A 20662-nucleotide genomic window follows, 5' to 3' on the forward strand; every position below is an offset into this window, starting at 1 on the left:
ACATAAAAACGTGTAGGACAAGTAATCTAATTTTCTTACTTATTCATTTACATTGAATGGTATATGTCCGTTGTATAACGGAAAAAATATCTGCGTTTTTTTCGTGATTATCTATTTAATTATGAGAGCAATTAGTTATTATAAGAACGATTTACGTAAACTTTGATAAAACACTTCATAAATTCATAAATTATGATGTTATTAACGAACGACGAATATAGTTTTAATATCTGTTTTCTTTAATTTTTCCTTCCATATCTTACAGGTAAATTGCGTACCATGGTCACTCAAAATTGATTGTGGTTTTCTGATATTTGGAATGTATTTATTTATAACTTTACTAACACGCGTATATGCCGCTGCTTTCTTTATTGGATACAGTGCTACATATTTCGTAAATACGTCTATCATCACAAATAAATATTGAACACCTCCTCTGGAAGAGGCCCATATAGATATACTGTTACTAATTCTCGTGGTGACGATGGAATGATTGCTTGATATTTAAAACTAAATGTTCTTACTCCGCTTATTCGATTGTACTTATTACGATAATCTGACTTCTTTTCAAATTTATTTTACATGAACCTTTTGTTTAAATAAATAATGTAGAGAAAATATTGATGTGACATTTATTTAATATCTATTTTGCATTTTATTTAAAATAACGATTTGTAAAAAAAATTACTTGATAGTTATTTAATATTACTTAAATATTTATTAATTTGTGGAGAGCACAAATAGCCCAGTAAAATGACTCGAAATTTGTCGATTTGGAGGAAATAATACTGACTGGGCTGAAACTTTGTAAACAGGTTTGTTTTAGGATACTATTTAACATATTAAAAGTCCCCACGTGTAGACGCTACGTTGCGGGCAGGGGAGGGTCCAAAAGGTCCAAAAAATTAGTTTTTCGCAAATAACTCGGAAAATATCAACTTTACGGATATTTATGTAGATATCAAAATTGTAGCTTACAAAATTCCGCATAATTTCGTTTTTTATTCAAGTTTGTACGACCAAATAAAGCAGTGATAGAATTTTTTTAAACACCAGTAGTTTTGCGACGCAACGAAAACGCGTACGTGCTTCGCGCATTTTTTGTTAATATCTCGAAAATGGACTTTTAAATCGAAAAATGTTTTAAATAAAAGTTGTAGAGAATCTAATTACGAACAATTTCGTGTTTTATTCATTTCTGTACAGTGAAAAATTGAGGAAATATGAATATTTAAATAATTTATAACCGACATAGAAGAGATACGATTAGGACGGAAATTAGTTGTTAGTCTTCTTCTTCTTCTTCTTCTTCTTCATTTGCGCACTATTTGAATAGTCTTCATTCGATTCGGAATCGCTCATTTTGTCAGATACGAACATATTTAGGCAGCCGTTCTGTTTGCAATTAGCACAGAGGTCAGAACATCTTAACCCTGCCTTTTTGCAGCCACATGACCCGGTGCAATTTGATTTGCATTTACATGCTATTAATTTAAGAAAAAAAAATAAAAAAAATTAAAAAATTAATAAATTAATAAAAAAATTAAAAATAAATAATAAATAATAAATAAATAATAATAATAATAATAATATTAATAATAATAATAATAATAAATAATAAATTAATTTTTTTACATAAAAAATATCTGTCACACTTCAAATTCGTTTTTCTTATTCAGAAATTCTTTTTCTAGCATTCTTTAAGTCCTTAAAGTCCTTCTGTACCATTTAAAAATTACTAAATTTGCGGCAACAAAATTAAGTTTTTTTATTTAATTAATAATTATCTCATATTTTTTTCTCATTCGCACTACTTTTAGCTTTAATTTGCGTGTTTGATCATTAAGCTTCGTCAATTTGTTCGTGAGTTATGATTTTTTAAATAAAACGAGTCGTAAAGTGTTTGCCACGCCGCGCGCCGCATACCGACTTCGGACTCTTCTCAATCTTAATACCTATGTACAGTACTATCGGTCCTAAAAATATTGGCTTAGTACCAAACAATTTAGAAAGACCCCAAGAATAACTTCTGACACTTTAATAGGTACAGAAAAATGTTAAGGACACGTTTTTTCATCATTTCAGGCGACTCATAGTGATGATCTGCTACATACGTAAACTTACCTGTCTTTTGAAACTTCAGTTTCCCATCACAATGCATTCAAAATTACATGTCATAAACTCCATTTTATAGGGAATTTTGTCAGCTTTAATTTTGGTCTCTTGAAGTTTTTTCGTAAAGTTAATAGAAACGGAGATATTTACAAAAAAAGGAATGATAATGCAATTTTTCCACAATTTATCAAAAATACAGCAATATTCATGAACTTTTTTTTTAAATAAAACATACTTTGCGAAAGACTTATACTACTCCAGCACGTTCATATATATATGAAGTAATGAAAACAAGGTAAAATAAATTTTTGAAAAATTATTATCCATATATTTTTGGACTAAAATGTTAATTTAACAAAAATTGATTTTTTTTCTTCAATATTTAAACGCCTGTAATTCATCAACGTTTTAATGAAAAAAGGTCTACGACGTCTCATTTTAAAGATAATTAAAATATCTTCAAGAAAAATACATAACATTACTGCTTCCAACCAATTAGAAAAAGTTATTTTCCAAAATGCACTAAAAAATGACATTTTTTCATGTTTTTTGCTCTTAACTTCAAGCTATCTTTACCAAAATGGATTCATGCATACATCAACATGTTCAAAATTTTATTCTCTTTAACTTTCATTATATATACTATATGTGTACGACCTATACTTTCAGAGTTAATACTGATTTTTACATGCAAAACATCCACTATCAACATAAAATAAAATTGTCTTTTAATTAATAACTCGGTGAATTTGGACCGTACAGAAATGAATAAAAAACGAAATTGTTCGTAATTAGATTCTCTACTACTTTTATTTAAAACATTTTTCGATTCAAGAGTCCATTTTCGAGATATTAGCGAAAAATGCGCGACGCGCGTACGCGTTTTCGTTGTGTTGCAAAAATACCGATGTTTAAAAAAATTTTATCTCTGCTCCATTTGGTCGTACAGACTTGAATAAAAAACGAAATTGTGCGGAATTTTGTAAGCTACAATTTTAATATCTACATAAATTTCCGTAAAGTTGATATTTTCCGAGTTATTTGCGAAAAACTAATTTTTTGGACCTTTTGGACTCTCCCCTGCCCGCAACGTAGCGTCTACACGTGGGGGACTTTTAATATGTTAAATAGTACCCTAAAACAAGCCTGTTTACAAAGTTTCAGCCCAGTCAGTATTATTTCCTCCAAATTTTGTCATTTTACTGGGCTATCTATAGTCTTTTCAGTCTTTGGAGTGACGCTAAAACAAACAGATATTCAATCTAAAAAATTAGAAAATTGTGAGTGGTATTTATTTCTTAATCTCTGTATTAACTTTACATATCATAAACATATCATAATGAAACATGTAAATTGAAGCACATAGAACGCCGATACAAAGCTTTTACGCAAGACAGGAAATATTTATTTTTAATATGAAAGTGCAATGTATGTAATAAAGTAAAATAACACTGTTTAACAAAAAATTACTTTTTTTTAACAAAACTAATCGTTTTTGGTAGTTTTTTAAACATTGAATATGATCCCATTTGCCAAATTTCTCACTCACGTCACAATTTTGAGAAATTTGCAGTTAAATTTGCAAAAATAAACTATTTTAGTGTATTTTTGTAACAATATTCTCTCGTTCTTGTGCTCAGAAAAATTTTTTTTTATTGAATAACGTTATAATATCAACGCAAACAATTGTATAGTAAAAGGTTAATTGTTAGAATACATAATTCAATTAATGCAAAACTGTTATTTCTGCTAGTATCGTTCATTCTTTAAAAACTTTTTGAAAAACAAATATTATTTAATAATATTTTTGTTAAAAATAAATTAGATAAAAACTTCTGGAAATAAATAAATTTAATGAAAAACTAAAGATAAATAAAGAATTTAGACAGTCATGCTATACAATCAAATTAGAATAAAATGTCATTTACGGTCAGAGCTTGCAGGATCTTAGTAGCCTAATATTATTTCTCTGTGTGTATAATCTACACATATTTTCCAACCTTAATAAAATCTCTCTCTTCGCAATAAATTCTTTATACTTAATTATTTTGATACTTAATATCAAAGTTAAATCAAATCGATTTAATTAGGGGCGTATGCATACGCAAACGTATTACTAATACACGTTATAATCTTCAAAAATATATTTCTATTACATAAGTGTAACTATCATTATGTTTACATTAAATAAATTAATATTATCGTAAAAATAATATTTTGTGATAGTAACACAAATCGTGATAATAGTTATATTTGTGGGCAAATTTCTGCGAATTAGTAAAAAGAAATAATAAATTTATTTTTCAGTTTCATCTACCGCTAATAAACCGCTCATCGGATGAAATAACAACTTTTTAGAGGAAATACGGATGACAGTATCTATATCAAATGGTTTTCAAAGATTTATGCTATGCAATCCTTAAGTCCCAGTAAATTTTGTTTTCAGTGATCTCACCGGAAATCTTTAATTGCGAGCGCATAAAAATATCTTTCAATTGAGGTAATTATCACATATATAATCGCCATGACGCGTAATCCCTTTTTTACGAGCAAAATTATTATTCCAATGAATTATTCAGATACATTCTTAATACATATTAATACATTCTCATCTGATCCACGCGTATTTGATAGCAATAAAAATAATTATTTTTAAATTATGATTGCCATGAAATTATTAGATATGCAAAACTATTTCAACGTAGCATACATAGCATCAGAGTGCAGAGTTATAGCAAATACATATAGCATCAAAGTAGATATTAAAATAAAATATTGCTGTGGTTACACATTATGAACATCAACGCATGATTATTTCGATACATGAAGAAACATTACATACGACTCAAATATCTTTAAATAGCTTTGTAGGAGAGACAAAACATATATGTTAATTTATAATTGCGTATTGCCGGCCGGAGTTGTGAACGCTTATTGATACAGCCATGACGCGATGTGGACGTTTTTGATAGAAATAAAATTGTTAAGAAAAAAAGTTATTAAGAAAATTAACAGTTAGCCTTATGTAAGCGGGCATAAAAAATAATTTTAAAAATCTAACTTTAAGTCTATTTCTAAAAACTTTAAATTATTATTTTGGTCGAAATAAGCTTGGAATTAAATTAATTTTTTATGCGGCGGAGCCTCTCCTCTGCCAACATAAGGCCATTGCAACTATTAATTTTCTTTATAATTGTGTTTCTTTATTATTTTATTTTTATCATATCGCGTCATGGCTGCATCAATAAGCGTCCAGAACACGTTGTGAGCGTTTTTGAAATTGCCACAATTTCAACTTCGCGTTGTGGCCTTTTTGCATATGTCAGAACTCGTTATGGTCAGTTCTTTCGCTCAGTGAGCATTTTCGGTCTTTGCGACCGACATATGTACAAGTGCGCGCAAGTACTTAAGGCTAATTGAAAGACTCTCGGATCTTATGTTTCTATAAATTATTTTTTTAATTATTCGAGATGTAAGTATTTATTTTTACAAGATTGCTGAATGTAGGCAAATTTGAAATTTTTACTTTAACAATAATTCAAACTTTAACATAAACAAGTGCAACGTAAACATGAAAAATTATAATAAATTATAGTAAATTTTAATTATTTTATAAATTTATAGACAAAATGTTTGTTTTTGCCTTTGTCGTCTTTTGGATTGTCTGGATCGTATTTACAATGATATGTATACATAACGTTTACATGTTCGTTTTATATGTATGTTTTATATATAATGGAGTAAAAATAGAGTAAAATGGAAGTTTTAATCGATCCCTGTAGGGTTACAATTTTCATCCATCACCACCCTTCTCCTTTCATTTAACCCTTTGGACCAACGGCTTAACGTCTCTTCCCGAAAAATGGAGCCCAGTTTGCTCCGCACAAGAGCCTTTCTCGCAGCTTTCGGAAAATAAATTCCATATTTACGTGCTCAAGTGGACTAGAACCTGGTGCCTCAGATTACGAAGGTCCTTGTTAAAATTTGTTATAGGTACACTAAGAAAAAAGTGTTCTAAATTTTAGTAAATATTAGTTTGCATACAACTGTGACTTTATTTACTAAAATAAAGAAAATTTTTCTTTTTATTAGTATACTAAAAATTAGAAAAAATTAAAATACCGATTTCTAGAAAATCGGTATACCGAAGAACTATATACTTTATGGTACTCCCCGGGAAATTTTACCTCTATTTCATATACTTTTGGTAAAAATTCGGTCTACTAACGAATAAGTAGTTCGCAGTCAGACATACATACATACATACAGATGACGGTACTTATAATAATAGATGTGTATTCACTGAGAAAAAAATATATCTACTAATAAAAAAAAAATTTTTTTTATTTTAATAAATGGAATCACAGTTGTATGCAAAATAATATTTACTAAAATCCAGAACATTTTTTTCTTAGTGTATATATATACGCTCACGAAAGCGATTGCGAAAGAGCTACTTAAAGATGAAGAAGATTATACCAATTAGAATATCTCGGCCTGCCATGTAAATAGATTTTTATTAATTATAAAAGTATTATTTATAATATATTAGACCTTAGCAGATTTATTTTTATTTAAAAGTTTATTATTTTTAATTGCTTATACAATTATTCGCTCTGGATTACGGCATCGTAATTAATAAGTGCAATGTCAACCTTTTCTCATTATTATCAGAACAATGTTATTTTTAGCATTTTAAACGTCTTTCAAAAAATGTGAAGTATCAATTAAAATTAAAGCTGAATAAGATGTATATTATCATACGCAAACGTATTTCTAATACACATATTATAAACTTCAAAAGATATATTTCTATTACATAAGTGTAACTATCATTATGCTTACATTAAATAAATTAATACCAAAATAAAAATTTAATACAGAAATAATATTTTGTAATAGTAACAAAAAATTGTGATAATATGTAGTTATATTTGTACGCAAATTTCTGCGAATTAGTAAAAAGAAATAATAAACATATTTTTCAGTTTCATCTACCGCTAATGAACCGCTCGTCGATGGAATAACAACTTTTTAGGAGAAATAAGGATGACAGTGTCTATATCAAATAGTTTTCAAAGATTTATGCTATGCAATCCTTACATCCCTGTAAATTTTGTTTCCGGTGATCTCATGCACCGGAAATCTTTAATTGCGAGCGCATAAGATGTCTTTCAATTCAGGTAATTATCACAGATATAATCGCCATGACGCAATATCTCTTTTTTTACGACCAAAGTTATTATTCCAATAAATTATTCAGATACATTCTTAATACATATTAACACTCTTATCCGCTCCATGCATATTTGATAAGCGATAAAAATAATTATTTTTAAATTATGATTGCCATGCAATTATTTGCTGTATTAGATATGCAAAACTATTTCAAGATGGCATACGTAGTATCAGAGTGCAGAGTCATAGCAAATACATGCATAGTATCAGAGTGAATGTTAAAATAAAATATTGCTGTGATTACACATTGTGAACATTAACGCATGATCATTTATCATTTCGATACATGAAGAAACATTACATACAACTCAAATATGTTTAAATAGCTTTATCTTGTAGGAGAGACATGTTAATTTATTATTTCGTACCGCCGGCCGACGCGACGCGCCGACTATAGATGAATCATGGTTCTATAAAATCGCCGACGTAAGTAAGACATATCCCTTGCCGGCCTTGCCCAAAGCTCTTTGTAATAATATTACAATAAAAAATACTATATAGAATTTGCACTTGGCTCGGTCACTTGCTTCCGGCTTTACTTGTGACACAATAAGCATTTGCATGAATCATCGTCTAAGGTATTACAGAAATATAAATAGGTTAAAAACAAAGTTATGTAAAACAAAAGATTATAATAAATTTTTGTCTTTTAAAACGTGGAAATTATATAGAAAGATTCGTAATAGATTTTACGAATTGGCACCCTTTGCTACAAGGCGATGGAGCTATTCCTGTGACAACGTTGAAGCGATGTAAAATTGTCTAAATAAGTAGGATCAGCAATTATTTAAAACACTAGAACATTACAAGCGCGCCCTACGCGCGCGCCATTTAGCGCTTTCTTACAATATATATCATAAAATACTACAAAGTACGCGCTTAAAAATTATTAAGAAAATTAACAGAGTTATTCTTATGTAAGGCGGCTATAAAAAAAAAATAATCTAACTTCAAGCCTATTTCTAAAATTAAAACTTTAAATTAACATTTGGTCGAAATAAGCTTGGAGTTAGAATAATTTTTTATGCGGCGGAGCCTATCCCCCGGCAACATAAGGCTAACTGTTAACCCTTAAATGCCACACCTCTCAAGAATCTCGTAAATGACATGAGGGGTCTAAAAAACCCCAGCATGAAAAATGTCTCCTTACTCATTGATTTTTTTATCTTTAGTTATGACAATTTTTTTCAATGTTGTTCAAGGCTTAGAAAAGAGAATAAAATGCTTATGTGTATTATTTAATTCTTGTTGGTTTCTTTACATATTGCTTATATTTTAGACCCTGCATGATTTCATTTATCCGTTTTTTGTACACACTCTCCTTCATTAAATCAATATTAAAGTCGCCTACTACCATACTATGTCGTGAGATTATTTTATTACATAACTCCTCAAGGAGCCTCAAAAGTCCGCATCACTAGCTCCGGGTGAGTGATACACGGTCGTAATACACTTCTTAACATTATCAATAATACAATTTAATGTAACTGTCCACAGATTCTCTTTCTCTCTCCTCGAGCCGACCATACGGGCATAAAAGCCCCTTGCACAATGCCAGGCAACAGGCAATAGGAACAGAGAATAGAAATCAAAAATCATGTATAAATGCAGAATAAACAGTGACACAGGCAATAGACATAGAGTTTCCGTCACGTTGGAATTTCTGTGCCTAATTGGCCTGTTTTCAACCAATCATAGCATTCGAATTTTTTAAGTTGTAATTAACGATTTTTCCCAGACAGCACACAATATCCTATGGATGTCCATATTATGTCCAGAATGCCCATGGACGTTATATGAATATTTATAGGATATTGGTGCTATCGGGGTTTGGTTATTTCTTGTTCCTATTGCCTATTGCCTAGCATTGTGCAAGGGGTTTAAGTGTGGAAACGCACCGCCGTCGTGGATCTGTTCGGAACAGAAAGTTACGGGATGCCGGCGCTAGAGTCGAAACGCAGGAGCCGCTCGAACGAGCCGACGCTGACGCGACGTTCCTCACGGAAGAGTGCACAACGTCAAGCGTGAATCTCCTCTCTTTTTTTTTATGTGTTGTAATATGCGGGTTACAAGAGAGTACGCAGAATACAAGGTGGAATAACGAAATATTTTATAAAGCTTGTATCCCGAATTTGTATCGGATTTAAAATGCATATTTCGGAGTAAGTACTTGTAAAGCACTTGTAAAGCACATTTTTTCATATTGACGGGAGAAAAATGAAGATGAGGCAGTCCCGACACTGTCTATAAAGATGCGTCAGAAGGGAGATTGGTGAAGGATAAAAGTGGAGAATCAACCGGCCCCTCTTCTCCCCCTCGGAGATCCCCGGAACACGTTTAGCGCGTAGCTCACTTTGAGAGCTCCGAAGAGGTAGGCGCGGACTGTGGAGTGGATGAGCGCGACGTGTGCAGCCGGAAAAAAGATCAAATTAAACTAGAGGATCTTGGACGATATTTATTGAGATCCGCGATGCGGAAAGTATTTCTTACGTATTAATTGCGATCGATAGTGAGGCGTTATTGCAAAAAAATTACATTGAAGCTGAAAAGCGAACTCGCACGGTAGAATTTGATATGATTCACTCGACATTGTATCGGCTGTAATTATGGTGCAATTACATTGCGTATAATAACGATGATCCGACTTCTTGCCGCCGAGCATCGCCAAGATTACATCGACGTACAATCAACGTATTCGTATACATCTGGTCATCTATTTTTTATATCGACACATCGCGAACGATTGGACGATCTCGACGCATTTCTTGCGCGGCGTAAAAAGGACACGTAGCGAAAAGAGCTATCGATCAAGCCTACTTACAACTTGATCCGTTCACTCGTTATCGAGATCTCAACATCTCGAGTACTCGCAACCCGTCGCGTCGCGTAAAAGAGTCACGCCGGTCGGTCTCGCGTATACTTGGCGCGAGACACTGCCGTGTCTCTTGATTCTGGTATGAATGAGGTATTCTTGATTGAGGTATGAATCAATAATGAGTAGTCAATAATTGGTACAGAATATTCCAATCGTCGCACTTTCACCAAAAATTTCCTAAAAATATTTCTAGATTTTCTGAATTTTACAGGATGAAATTTTTTTCGGAATTTTGTCGAGAGTTCTATCGTTTATTTATCGTTTATTTATCGTTAAAGTTTAAGATAAAATTGTAATGTTTAAGATTAATGTTTAAGATAAAAATTATGACACTTTGAAATTACACAGTCGTGAAGTTGGCCCCCCTCCCCATACTTTTATTTGTGTTTATTGACCACTTTAATCGACGAAATTCTTTTTAATATCAATAGAGAACTTTAGAACTCTGGGGGACAATTAGAAATAGTATGCTCATTTTTTTCAAACTTTGAAAATGTCTTTCTTGGGGAAAATTTGGTTGATGTTGATACGATGAGATATGTTAATCTGTAAATAATTGATTTTGGTACTTTTATTTTTAAAAATTCGATATAAGTATATAGGGATGTATGTTATCCTGCATAGCGGACAAACATACATACATTCATTTATTATATATAGAGAGATATTCTTTACAAAATACACACTAAAAGAAACAAAAATTATTACAACATGTTATAATTATTAGATACCTTGTTTTTATATATAATATTTAACAGTAAGATTTATTTCTTCTTGCTATCCCAAGCAATCGCTTCACAGTCGAGTATAAAATTTTTCACCAGATTGCTGCAAATATTCTCAAATCGTTTAATATAGACAAAGCCATCCCCCTCCCTCCTTCTCTCTCTCTCTTTCTCTCTCTTTTAATCGCTATTTTGAAATTATTTGATGTAACTCTGTAATAATAATTAAGTTCAATTGCTTCATATGGATAGTATTTTAATATTTATTATTCGTACTGAAAATTTACTGAGAATTACTACGTACTGAGAATTAATTAGAGATAGGATTCTTATCATATATAATACCTGCGCAACGCGATACCGAAACTGTCGTTAAGTAGTTACAGAATCCCGTCTCTGAACTCCCAAAGTCAACGTCGATTTGACATTGCGTCGATTGTAAAACCCCACTTGTACTGCTAAACTGACCCTCTTTTAATTCATAAAAAAATTAAATTTAAAATTTTAAAAAAGTGTGCAAATTACAAACTTGCACATTGCTTTCTCATTATTACAGATCGCTACCATTGCTCCTATTTTTTATTTTATCTATGAAAAAACCAAACTAATAAATACTAATAATTATGCACCAAATAAAATACAAGCTTCCTCATAAGAGGAGCTTTGTGAGCTAAATAAAATAGGAGCAATGATAGCGATCTGTAATGATGAGGAAGCAATGTGCAAGTTTGTAATTTGCATTTTTTTTAATTTTAAATTTAATTTTTTTATGAATAGGGTAAGTCATCACATTTGCATGATTTTGCTTAGAAATAAATAACGTTTTTGTGTATAAATATATACAAGTCTAATATATCTATTTTTTACACCTAAAAGATCTAACTACATTATAAAGTAGTATACGATATTACAAAATAATGCAAACCTTTTTTTTTAAATCAGTATTTAAAAAGTGTGACAACCCGCCCCGGTCTCCCTTAGTTAGTTGAATTTATATATTCTTCCTTTATTATTATTGTCATACGTGTACTTTACTGAACGTTTAAAATTAAACGAAACATTTAAAATTAAAAAATCTTTTTAATAGATTTTCTTTTAAATCACTGTCAAAAAATTACACCAATAGGGTAATTCGAACTAACTACAATGACGTAATTAGAACTTCAATTACCTCGGGTACACAAATTTTAAACGTATGACTGCGTAGCCTGTAAAAAGGCAAACAATTTCATTTGCAACTTTGGATTCGTAAAAATTAATTATAAAATGATAAAAAGACTTGAATTTAACATTTGACTGTAAATTTGATAACATTTAAAATAACATTTTAATTTATAAATTTATGAATTTATGATTTATAAAGTGTTTTATCTCAAAGTTTATACATAAATCGTTCTTATAATAATTAATTGCTCTTATAATTAAATAGATAATCACGTTAACGTTGAATATACAGAATAAAACGCAGATATTTTTTCCGTTATATAACAGACATATACCATTCAATGTAAATGAATAAGTAAGAAAAAATAGATTACTTGTACTACACGTTTTTATGTCTTCAGCAGAAAACCAACATCTATTTTTGTATTAAAAACGTGGGAGAATTTATGTATAACGTATGCATAACGCGAGAGAATGGTACACGATTGGAAGGAACACGATTTGCACACAATGGTTATTGTGATGATTACTTAATGCGAGTTATGCAAATTTGCGAACTTCATATCTTTCTTATCAGTTTCTATTGTTAAATAACTTTTATTACACTGAAAATTTTATCACCTAATAAATAAAAAACATTTATTAAATTGCAATTTTAATAAAATATAGCGACATGAAGCAATATGTGATTTTTATACGCCGCTTTTCTTTTACGCAGTTTTTTTACACGGTAAATAATTCCTCCGTTTACGCGGTGCTTTTTATATGCGGGCAGAAAATGTATCTTTCTATCGTATTTATTAAACTTATTATATGTATATCAGTAAGCTAAACGTTCTTACTCCGCTTACTCGATCGTACTTATTACGATAATCTGACTTCTTTTGAAATTTGTTTTACATGAACCATTTGTTTAAATAAATAATGTAGAGAAAATATTTATGTGTGTGTGACATTTATTTAATATCTATTTTGCATTAATTATTTAAAATAATGATTTGTAAAAAAGTTACTTAATAGTTATTTAACATATCACTTGAATGTTTATTAATTTGTGGAGAGCACAAAGCTTATTCACACGCGAGTCTCCGCCGCGTAAAAAAAATGCCACGTGGAACGAATATTCCGTGTAAATCGAGTAAGTGTATATATAGAATTTGCGTATCTATGTTCAGAATGTATTAATTAGAATAATGTTTAGATAAATATCACTAAATTGACCGATGCGGCGGAAAAGAAGAAGGTCATCGCACATAAAAAAATCAGCGTATTATTAGTCGTACTTGATTATTCGACGTAATACTTTTTTATATTAGGAAAATTCCTGTGTTTACGTCGTACAGCTTTAGAGTAACTCCGATATGTATATGCCGCACCTAAGGAAAACTTTTACCAGTACTACGTTTACGCGAGCGTTACTTCTGTAGTAACTTACGATATATCACTCGTTTACGCGGAGTAAATTATCGTAAGTTACTACAAAATCCCGTTTACGCGAAGAAATTATCGTAAGTTACTACAGTAGTAACGCTCGCGTAAACGTAGTACAGGTAGCACATAATTTTATTTTAATTTTATATATGTTTTTTGAACGTACATATAGTTTTATAACCGTAAAGAAATATTAAGAAACGTTTGAACAAAAAAACTCTAAAAAACATGAAAAAATTTTTTTTTTTAATTAAAAAAGCTGTAAGAAGTATGAAATAATACTTTTAAGAATTTCTTTCAATTTTTTGAAGTCGGCGCCAAATTATTTGTGATTTTGTTTTCAAGTGTCAGCTCGATTAAGAAATGCGATGCAAAAATATTCATAGACATTTCGTCATGCTATATATCTATTTAATTTATCGTTAATACATGTAACCGCATTTGTGTCTCTTCATTATTACTTACATCATGAATATACTTAAGTATCATCATTACCAAATATCTCTCAGAATAAAGCGCTAATTAGTAGATAAAGCAATATATGCGTAACATATTTATACATACATATAATTCTGCAATTCCCATAGTTCTGTAAAAAGAAAAAGATACTTTTTTTAGAAGATTAAGACCCGTATTTATACTCGTGTTTCAGTTGAAAAACTTGCGTATGTGGCCACAGGGCATGTTCGTAGTCGCCAGTAGTCGCTACAGCTCGTCGGTATGACAGGAATCATAACCTGATTCCTGTCAACTTTAACGTTTAATATTTCGCGTCGCGGGGCATTAATAACAATAAGAACTTAATTTAGTAAAAAAAAACTTGATTTTATTTGTTGACAGTCACACAGTCCAAATTAAGCCACACCTAGGATTGACTGGTCAAAGTCCGAAGTGATTTTTCTTTAGTTTCTAACTTTGACCAGCCGTATTAGTTATTTCTAGGATTGACTAGTCAATGCCGAAGTGATTTTTCTTTAGTTTCTAACTTTAACCAGTCGTATTAGTTATTCCTAGGATTGACTAGTTAAAAGCCGAAACGCAAAATTTATTTCGGGCTTTGACTAAGACGCTTGGTTGTTCCCAGGATTGACTAGTCAATCCTAGGAATGCCTGCGTTTCGGGCTTTGACTATAACATATATACAATGCATTTGGATAACAATAGCAAGAGATTTAGAAAATGTTATTACATCGATATCTTTATGCACATTAGTTACTTGCAACAGATATAAGATAAGAGAGAAATTATGTAATCGGCCGCCTGTTTCTCCTCAGCAAGAACACGATGTGGAAGTTAGAATTTCAGACGTATCAGTGCCTCAAGAATCGACGTTCAGACATCAATTGGCGAATCAACATTGTACGAATCAGAAGGAGGGCTTTACAATGATAAGGATAACGTGTTGAGATTTAAAGTAACAATGCGAAAAGAAGATTTTACATCGATGATCATGACCAAAACATACAGGCGAAACGAAAAAGGCCGACCTCCTTCTACACGACAATACACAATATTGCAACCCGGAACATGGCAACAGGTATTTAGTGAACAAATTTGGGTATGTGCAAAATTATCTGGCGGGTTCCATTTTAAACGAAATAAATTAGAACGCAATGGAGAATCAGGATACGCGCATATGGCACGTGCAAATGTGGATTGATAATAAAATGCGTTATAGATAATAAAGAAGAAATGATTACTAAAATAAAATGCAAATTTATTAAGGGAGAAGAAAATTGTTGCGGGAAACGTTATTTGAGAAATCCTGTTAGAAAAGCTGTTGTGGAAAAATTAAATGGGACCACTGTTATGAAATATAAAACAGAAATGGCCGAAAAATTAATGCAAAGTGATGACAGTATTGAGCCTCATCCGTATTTATATATTTAATTCAAATGTCCCGCAAACCGCTAAATATGAAGTTAAGCAAAAGAATTATTTCCATAAAGATCCTATAAGGGCACTAGGAATTATGAAATTGGGGCCATTAAGAAATGTTATCCATAATATTGGATTAAATCCATTCTTTGTTCATTACTGGTTATATATATTATATGTATCACATATCGTATATTTATATTGTGGCGATTACATCGGCACATTCAGATGGCAAAGAATGAAACATAGGCTCTTACGTCTATCGTAGTCATAGACTTCGTCACCGCCGGGTGAACGACCCAAACGCTCAGGCAGAGAAAAACACCGAAACGATAAACATAGTAGACAGCTAATAATCACAATGCATTAAAAAATACTCTATTTCTTTTAATTTGTACACTTTTTTAAATTTCAAATTTAACTTTTTATGAATTCATATAAAGAGTTAACTTAGTAGCACAAGTGAGGTTTCACAATCGACGTAATTAATTACATATTTCTGACTTTTAATACTCTGTACATTTATTTAATATTGTTTCCACATATGAAAGTAGAGGTGCCAGATTCCCAGTATGTGCCGAGTAAGGTCATTCTATAGGGGGTTTTAGTCGTTAAGAATCCGACATATCTCCTGGTCCTTTCTTAAAGACCGGGGGGACCTCCGAGTTCACCAGAATTTACTATCGTCACGATAGCAAAATCACTGAATGACGGCACCTGCATACTAATGAAGATAAGACACTACTCGTTGCAGAAACAGATTTATCTCTTTATGCAACACGCATTAAAGTATGGCGCGTCCGACTTTTTTATCATGAAAGATTTATCAGTGATTTTGCCAAAAGCTCAATAATGCCAGGAAGTATTTAATTTTGTATAAAAAAAATCGTTTAGTTTTACTTTAACCGAATAATAAAATAGTTTATCTTGGCCATACTTTATTTTGCCTTTTACCGAAAAAAATAAATCGTTCTCCTTCTCTTTTGTTACGCAAGCGTTACGCAAGCGTCCTTGCCGTTAAAAGAGAGACGACGCGTGCTCTTACGGCAGGGGCCGGTCTATATAAAGTCTATGGGCAGAGCATCTCTGCTTATTCTCTGCGGCTCTCAGCTCTCTGCTCTAAAATATTCTCCAGAGCGAACGAAGCATCTCGTGATATTACGATGGCAAATACAAGTGACCACGACGACAGTGTAGAGTGTTACGCTTTGCGTGAAAAACTGACCAGCGCGGATAAGTTATATGCAGCGACATATTTGAACAAGACTGACGAGGTTAGAGCGAACGCCCTCGCGGAAATTAAACGCTGGATCAAGGAGAAGGACGACTTACATGCACGTAACGGTAAAACGGACAACGATCCCACATGAAATATTGCGTTAAAATACAATTATATTTTATTAATTCCGAAGATAAAAAGAAGTCACCTTCAATCCGCGGAAATATGACGTGACATCTGATATATATTTACTAAAAAAAAAAAAAAAAAAAAAAAAAAAAAAAAAACATGTGGCGTTTTTGTTAGCAAAAAGAGAATTGAGAGTAAACGTGTCAATAAATAATAGTAAATAGTTACTGAATAGAAATTTTTTATAATAAAGTTCGTTCTCGCAATTATTGTATTTTGCTATTTTTATCAAGACGTTTTTCACTTATATAGCGATCGTTTTTATATCTTCAATTAGTCAAAGGAGCAAGAAAGAATATCTGCATTTAAAACACAGAAATGTGCATGATGTATATAATATGTATTTTGGTTATACGCAAGCAAAATATAATTAGATTCAATTTTATGTTTCGAGGAAAATAAATTATTTCTCTCTTTTTTTCATTGCACAGAGAGACACTTGAGAGCATAATGCACGAGAGCGGATGTATGAAATTAAACTTCTAATTAAAATTGCATTCGTTGCATTCCGAAATTAGAAAAATAAGAAAAGAAATTTGTATTATTCGTTTTGCAACTAGAACTCATTTTTGTTTACGTCATTTTAACTCTTTAATTAGAAATTAGACATACATTTTAACTTATTAATCTTATATGCTTAATTTATAAGTATAACAATATAATTATAATTTTTGAATATAAGTTATTTATCTTACATGAATTCTATTCATATTTAAAATTCGAAGTATATAGGCTCCAATGGAATCTACGAATATAGAAAACGGGTAATTAAGAACCAAGAGCGGTAAATGATGCACGGAAGTTTTATTTTTTTTCTATTTTACATATCTTCCAACCTTGACTGTGGGCCTTGACTAAATTTGTCGGCGGGTAAAAATTGAAAGATATGTAAAATAAAGAAAAAAATAAAACTTTCATGGATCATTTACCGCGCTTGGTTCTTAGTTAGCCCATTTTCTATATTCGTCTATTCATATTTTTTAAAAGATCTAATATAGGTGTTGCAATCGGATTAAGAAATTAAAATTCTTTACAGTAATTTAGATAGTTAAATCGTATCGTTTTAATTACGAGGAGGAAGGGGCCATTGTTCCAACAATAAACTGTGTTTCAAGTCCGAAAGTGATCAGCGCGCAGTTTAATAAGTTGAAATATACATATACATATATACATGCACGGAAATTTATATTAAGCTACCAAAGATCTCTCTAAGCTCGGACCGAAAATGGCATTTATTCTAATTTGATTGTATTTGATTGTTCCGTGTTATTTGTCGTGTTACATAACACATTACATTAAACATTGTTGCATTTGTCTTATCTTACACGTGACAGTGCATCTACGTAATTTGTAGATACGGGTCTCTCTTCGGTGGACGAGGCTTCGCGTTCATCAACTTTTACCAACATCGCGATGGCGAGCACTTGCAACGATGACGCTGTGCCTCATGTTCCACAAGAGCTGACTGAAGATGATAAAAGATATGCAGCAGCAAGCTTGAACGAGACCGACGAAACGAGAGAGAACGCTGTCGCGGAGATCAAACGCTGGATCGAGAACGAACTGCGCATACGAATCGGTAAAAATGACATCAGCGATCCTACGGGCGCGGGGCCTGTTGAAATTCAATTACGGCTCGTTACTTCGGCAGTACAACTTATTTACACGTCAGATATTTAGCTCTTCGAATTCATTCTTGATCGTGTAAAAGAAAAAAAAAACAAAAAATAATGTAACAAATTGTGTCTGACAATGAAGAGAAAATCGAAAAATAATCTGAAAGTTTCGGCAAATAATAATAAATGATGAAAAATAGTAACTCGATAAAAGATCTACATGACAAAGTTCGTTATCGCACTATTGCATTTTGCCATTTTGTAAGCCAAAATGTTTTTCAAAACTTTATTTAAATCTTCTATTAATTAAAAATCCCCATCTTATCTCTTGGCACGCATTTATAAAATTTAATTTATAATACCTGATTTAGCACTGTTTCAATTATAGCCTTTTAGTTAAAGGGATTCTTTAATGTGTACACAGATGACTTTCTCATTCTGCGATTTTTGAGAGTGTGTAAGTTTAATCTTGAGAAAACTAAGATCAGGATACGAAATTATTATAAGCAACGATCCAATTTACCAGAATGGTACTTGAATAAAGATCCGTTTCGACCAGAACTGCAGGAACTGCTTGATTTGGGGTAACAAACAGTATTTCGGATAATTAATCTAATTTTGTTTTTCATTATTTTTTAATCTTCTTTATCTATTTCGGATACATAACAGAACCCTTCACTAATTGCAGCTTCATTTTAAAAATAACATCTTGCATAAATTAATGATAAATTATTGGTAATTTTCTTTTTTTGTTTCTATTATATTCTAACAATAAGAAAAATATTTTATTGAAAATTTTCGAAAATACTAAATGCATTATTAAAATTAAAATAAATTTCGATTTTTTCGAAGATTTCTGAAATATTTTGTTCATTTTTAGAATATGTTTGCCCCTGCGGAAGCCAGATAGTCAAGGAAGGTTGATATTTATTATGCGCATCACTTTGCATGATCCGAGAAGACACCAAGTGCCGGATATATTTAAGGTAAAATATTGAAATATTATAATGTTCGAACAATTTATGGGCAATTGTCGTCGCGATGAAGTATTTCCAATTATCAATCATTAATTATTTATTTCTTCATGGGCGATCTTTTTAGATTTGTATGATAGCGATAGAAGTAGCAATGAAGTATTATCCCGCAGCATCAATGTACGGTTGCATATTATTAATAGACGTGACCAGTCCAACCATACAACAAATTTTTCAAGCCCGACCTTATGTATTAATGAATATAGTCCACATGTGGCAAAGCTGCTACCCTATGAGATACCACAAAATTAAACTATTCAATGCCCCGGCATTTTTGGATGTTACTGTGAGAATTCTCAAATCTTTTATGACCGAAAAGATAAAAAACAGATTTCACGTTTGTTCACATACGCTTGAGTGTTTCGAGGATATCCCCGCTGAGATTTTACCCGTCGAATATGGCGGCACTGGTGATACAATGCAGGAATTAATAGGTAATTATAATAAATTAAAGGAAATAAATGTGGCGCGCTTAGTGGACGATAAAAAATGTTGTTAAGCAAACATAAGAGTTCATTGTAATCTAAAATATATATGAAAGCATAAATCTAGATTCATATAAACTAACGTATATGTAATATAAATATTTATTATTGCAGAATATTGGAAGAAACTGATTGAAGAGAATTGCGACTGGCTTAGGCACGATGATGAGAATGATAAAATCGAATGATAAAATCGAATATTATTTTGGAGCAATAGCTTTAGTATCGACATTAAATGTTCGTTCTTTATAGTGTACGATTAGATGCATTTTTTTTATTCCATCGAGTTATGACACACATTATAATTGCTAATGCTGATTAATCACGATAATGACATTAAAGGTCATACAAATTACAAAGAGCATGCTGCCATGTGACGCATAACTTATGATAAATATGAGCTGCATGCGCGCATAAATATTATACGCTTTGATAATTTGCAAATATATAAGCTGGACTTACTATCGTCGCGATAGCGAAGGTTCACCTCTTTATGCATTATAGCATTACAGCCCCAGATAGCAAAATGCTAGCAGTATGCTAGCAGTATGCCAGCAAAATCAATCACGAATTTGCAGCAGATTCCGCTCCGCTGTGTCCTCATTCAGTTTTGTTTTTGCCAGCACAATATGCCAGTACAATGTGATGGTAGAAATGCAGCAGAAACGAAGCACGGTATGCCGTCACAATATG

At 31.5% G+C, this 20662-nt stretch overlaps 1 protein-coding gene and 1 long non-coding RNA gene across 2 annotated transcripts; both read left to right on the top strand.

Annotated features, from left to right (window-relative positions):
- Window positions 1-7108: 7108 nt before the first annotated feature.
- On the top strand, window positions 7109-9873 carry LOC139824201 (uncharacterized). Its single transcript, XR_011735042.1, has 3 exons — window positions 7109-7298; window positions 7693-7779; window positions 7855-9873. It is a non-coding gene; the product is annotated as an uncharacterized lncRNA (long non-coding RNA).
- Window positions 9874-16506: 6633 nt separating this feature from the next.
- LOC139824192 (retinol-binding protein pinta-like) lies at window positions 16507-20431 on the top strand. The gene is made up of 6 exons (XM_071796690.1): window positions 16507-16770; window positions 18189-18413; window positions 18875-19034; window positions 19331-19436; window positions 19552-19918; window positions 20084-20431. Exons 1-6 carry the CDS (start codon window positions 16590-16592, stop codon window positions 20155-20157), a joined length of 1113 nt encoding a protein of 370 aa, XP_071652791.1. The 5' UTR covers window positions 16507-16589; the 3' UTR covers window positions 20158-20431.
- Window positions 20432-20662: the final 231 nt, after the last annotated feature.

The sequence above is a fragment of the Temnothorax longispinosus genome, unplaced genomic scaffold (assembly GCF_030848805.1).
Source record: "Temnothorax longispinosus isolate EJ_2023e unplaced genomic scaffold, Tlon_JGU_v1 HiC_scaffold_29, whole genome shotgun sequence".
NCBI classification, from domain to species: domain Eukaryota; kingdom Metazoa; phylum Arthropoda; class Insecta; order Hymenoptera; family Formicidae; genus Temnothorax; species Temnothorax longispinosus.

Coding starts and splice junctions, on each gene's coding strand:
- LOC139824192 (XM_071796690.1), top strand. CDS start 16,590: ATGGCAAATACAAGTGACCACGACGACAGTGTAGAGTGTTACGCTTTG. Junction 19,035..19,330: donor CAGGAACTGCTTGATTTGGG/GTAACAAACAGT, acceptor GTTCATTTTTAG/AATATGTTTGCCCCTGCGGA. Junction 19,437..19,551: donor AAGTGCCGGATATATTTAAG/GTAAAATATTGA, acceptor CGATCTTTTTAG/ATTTGTATGATAGCGATAGA.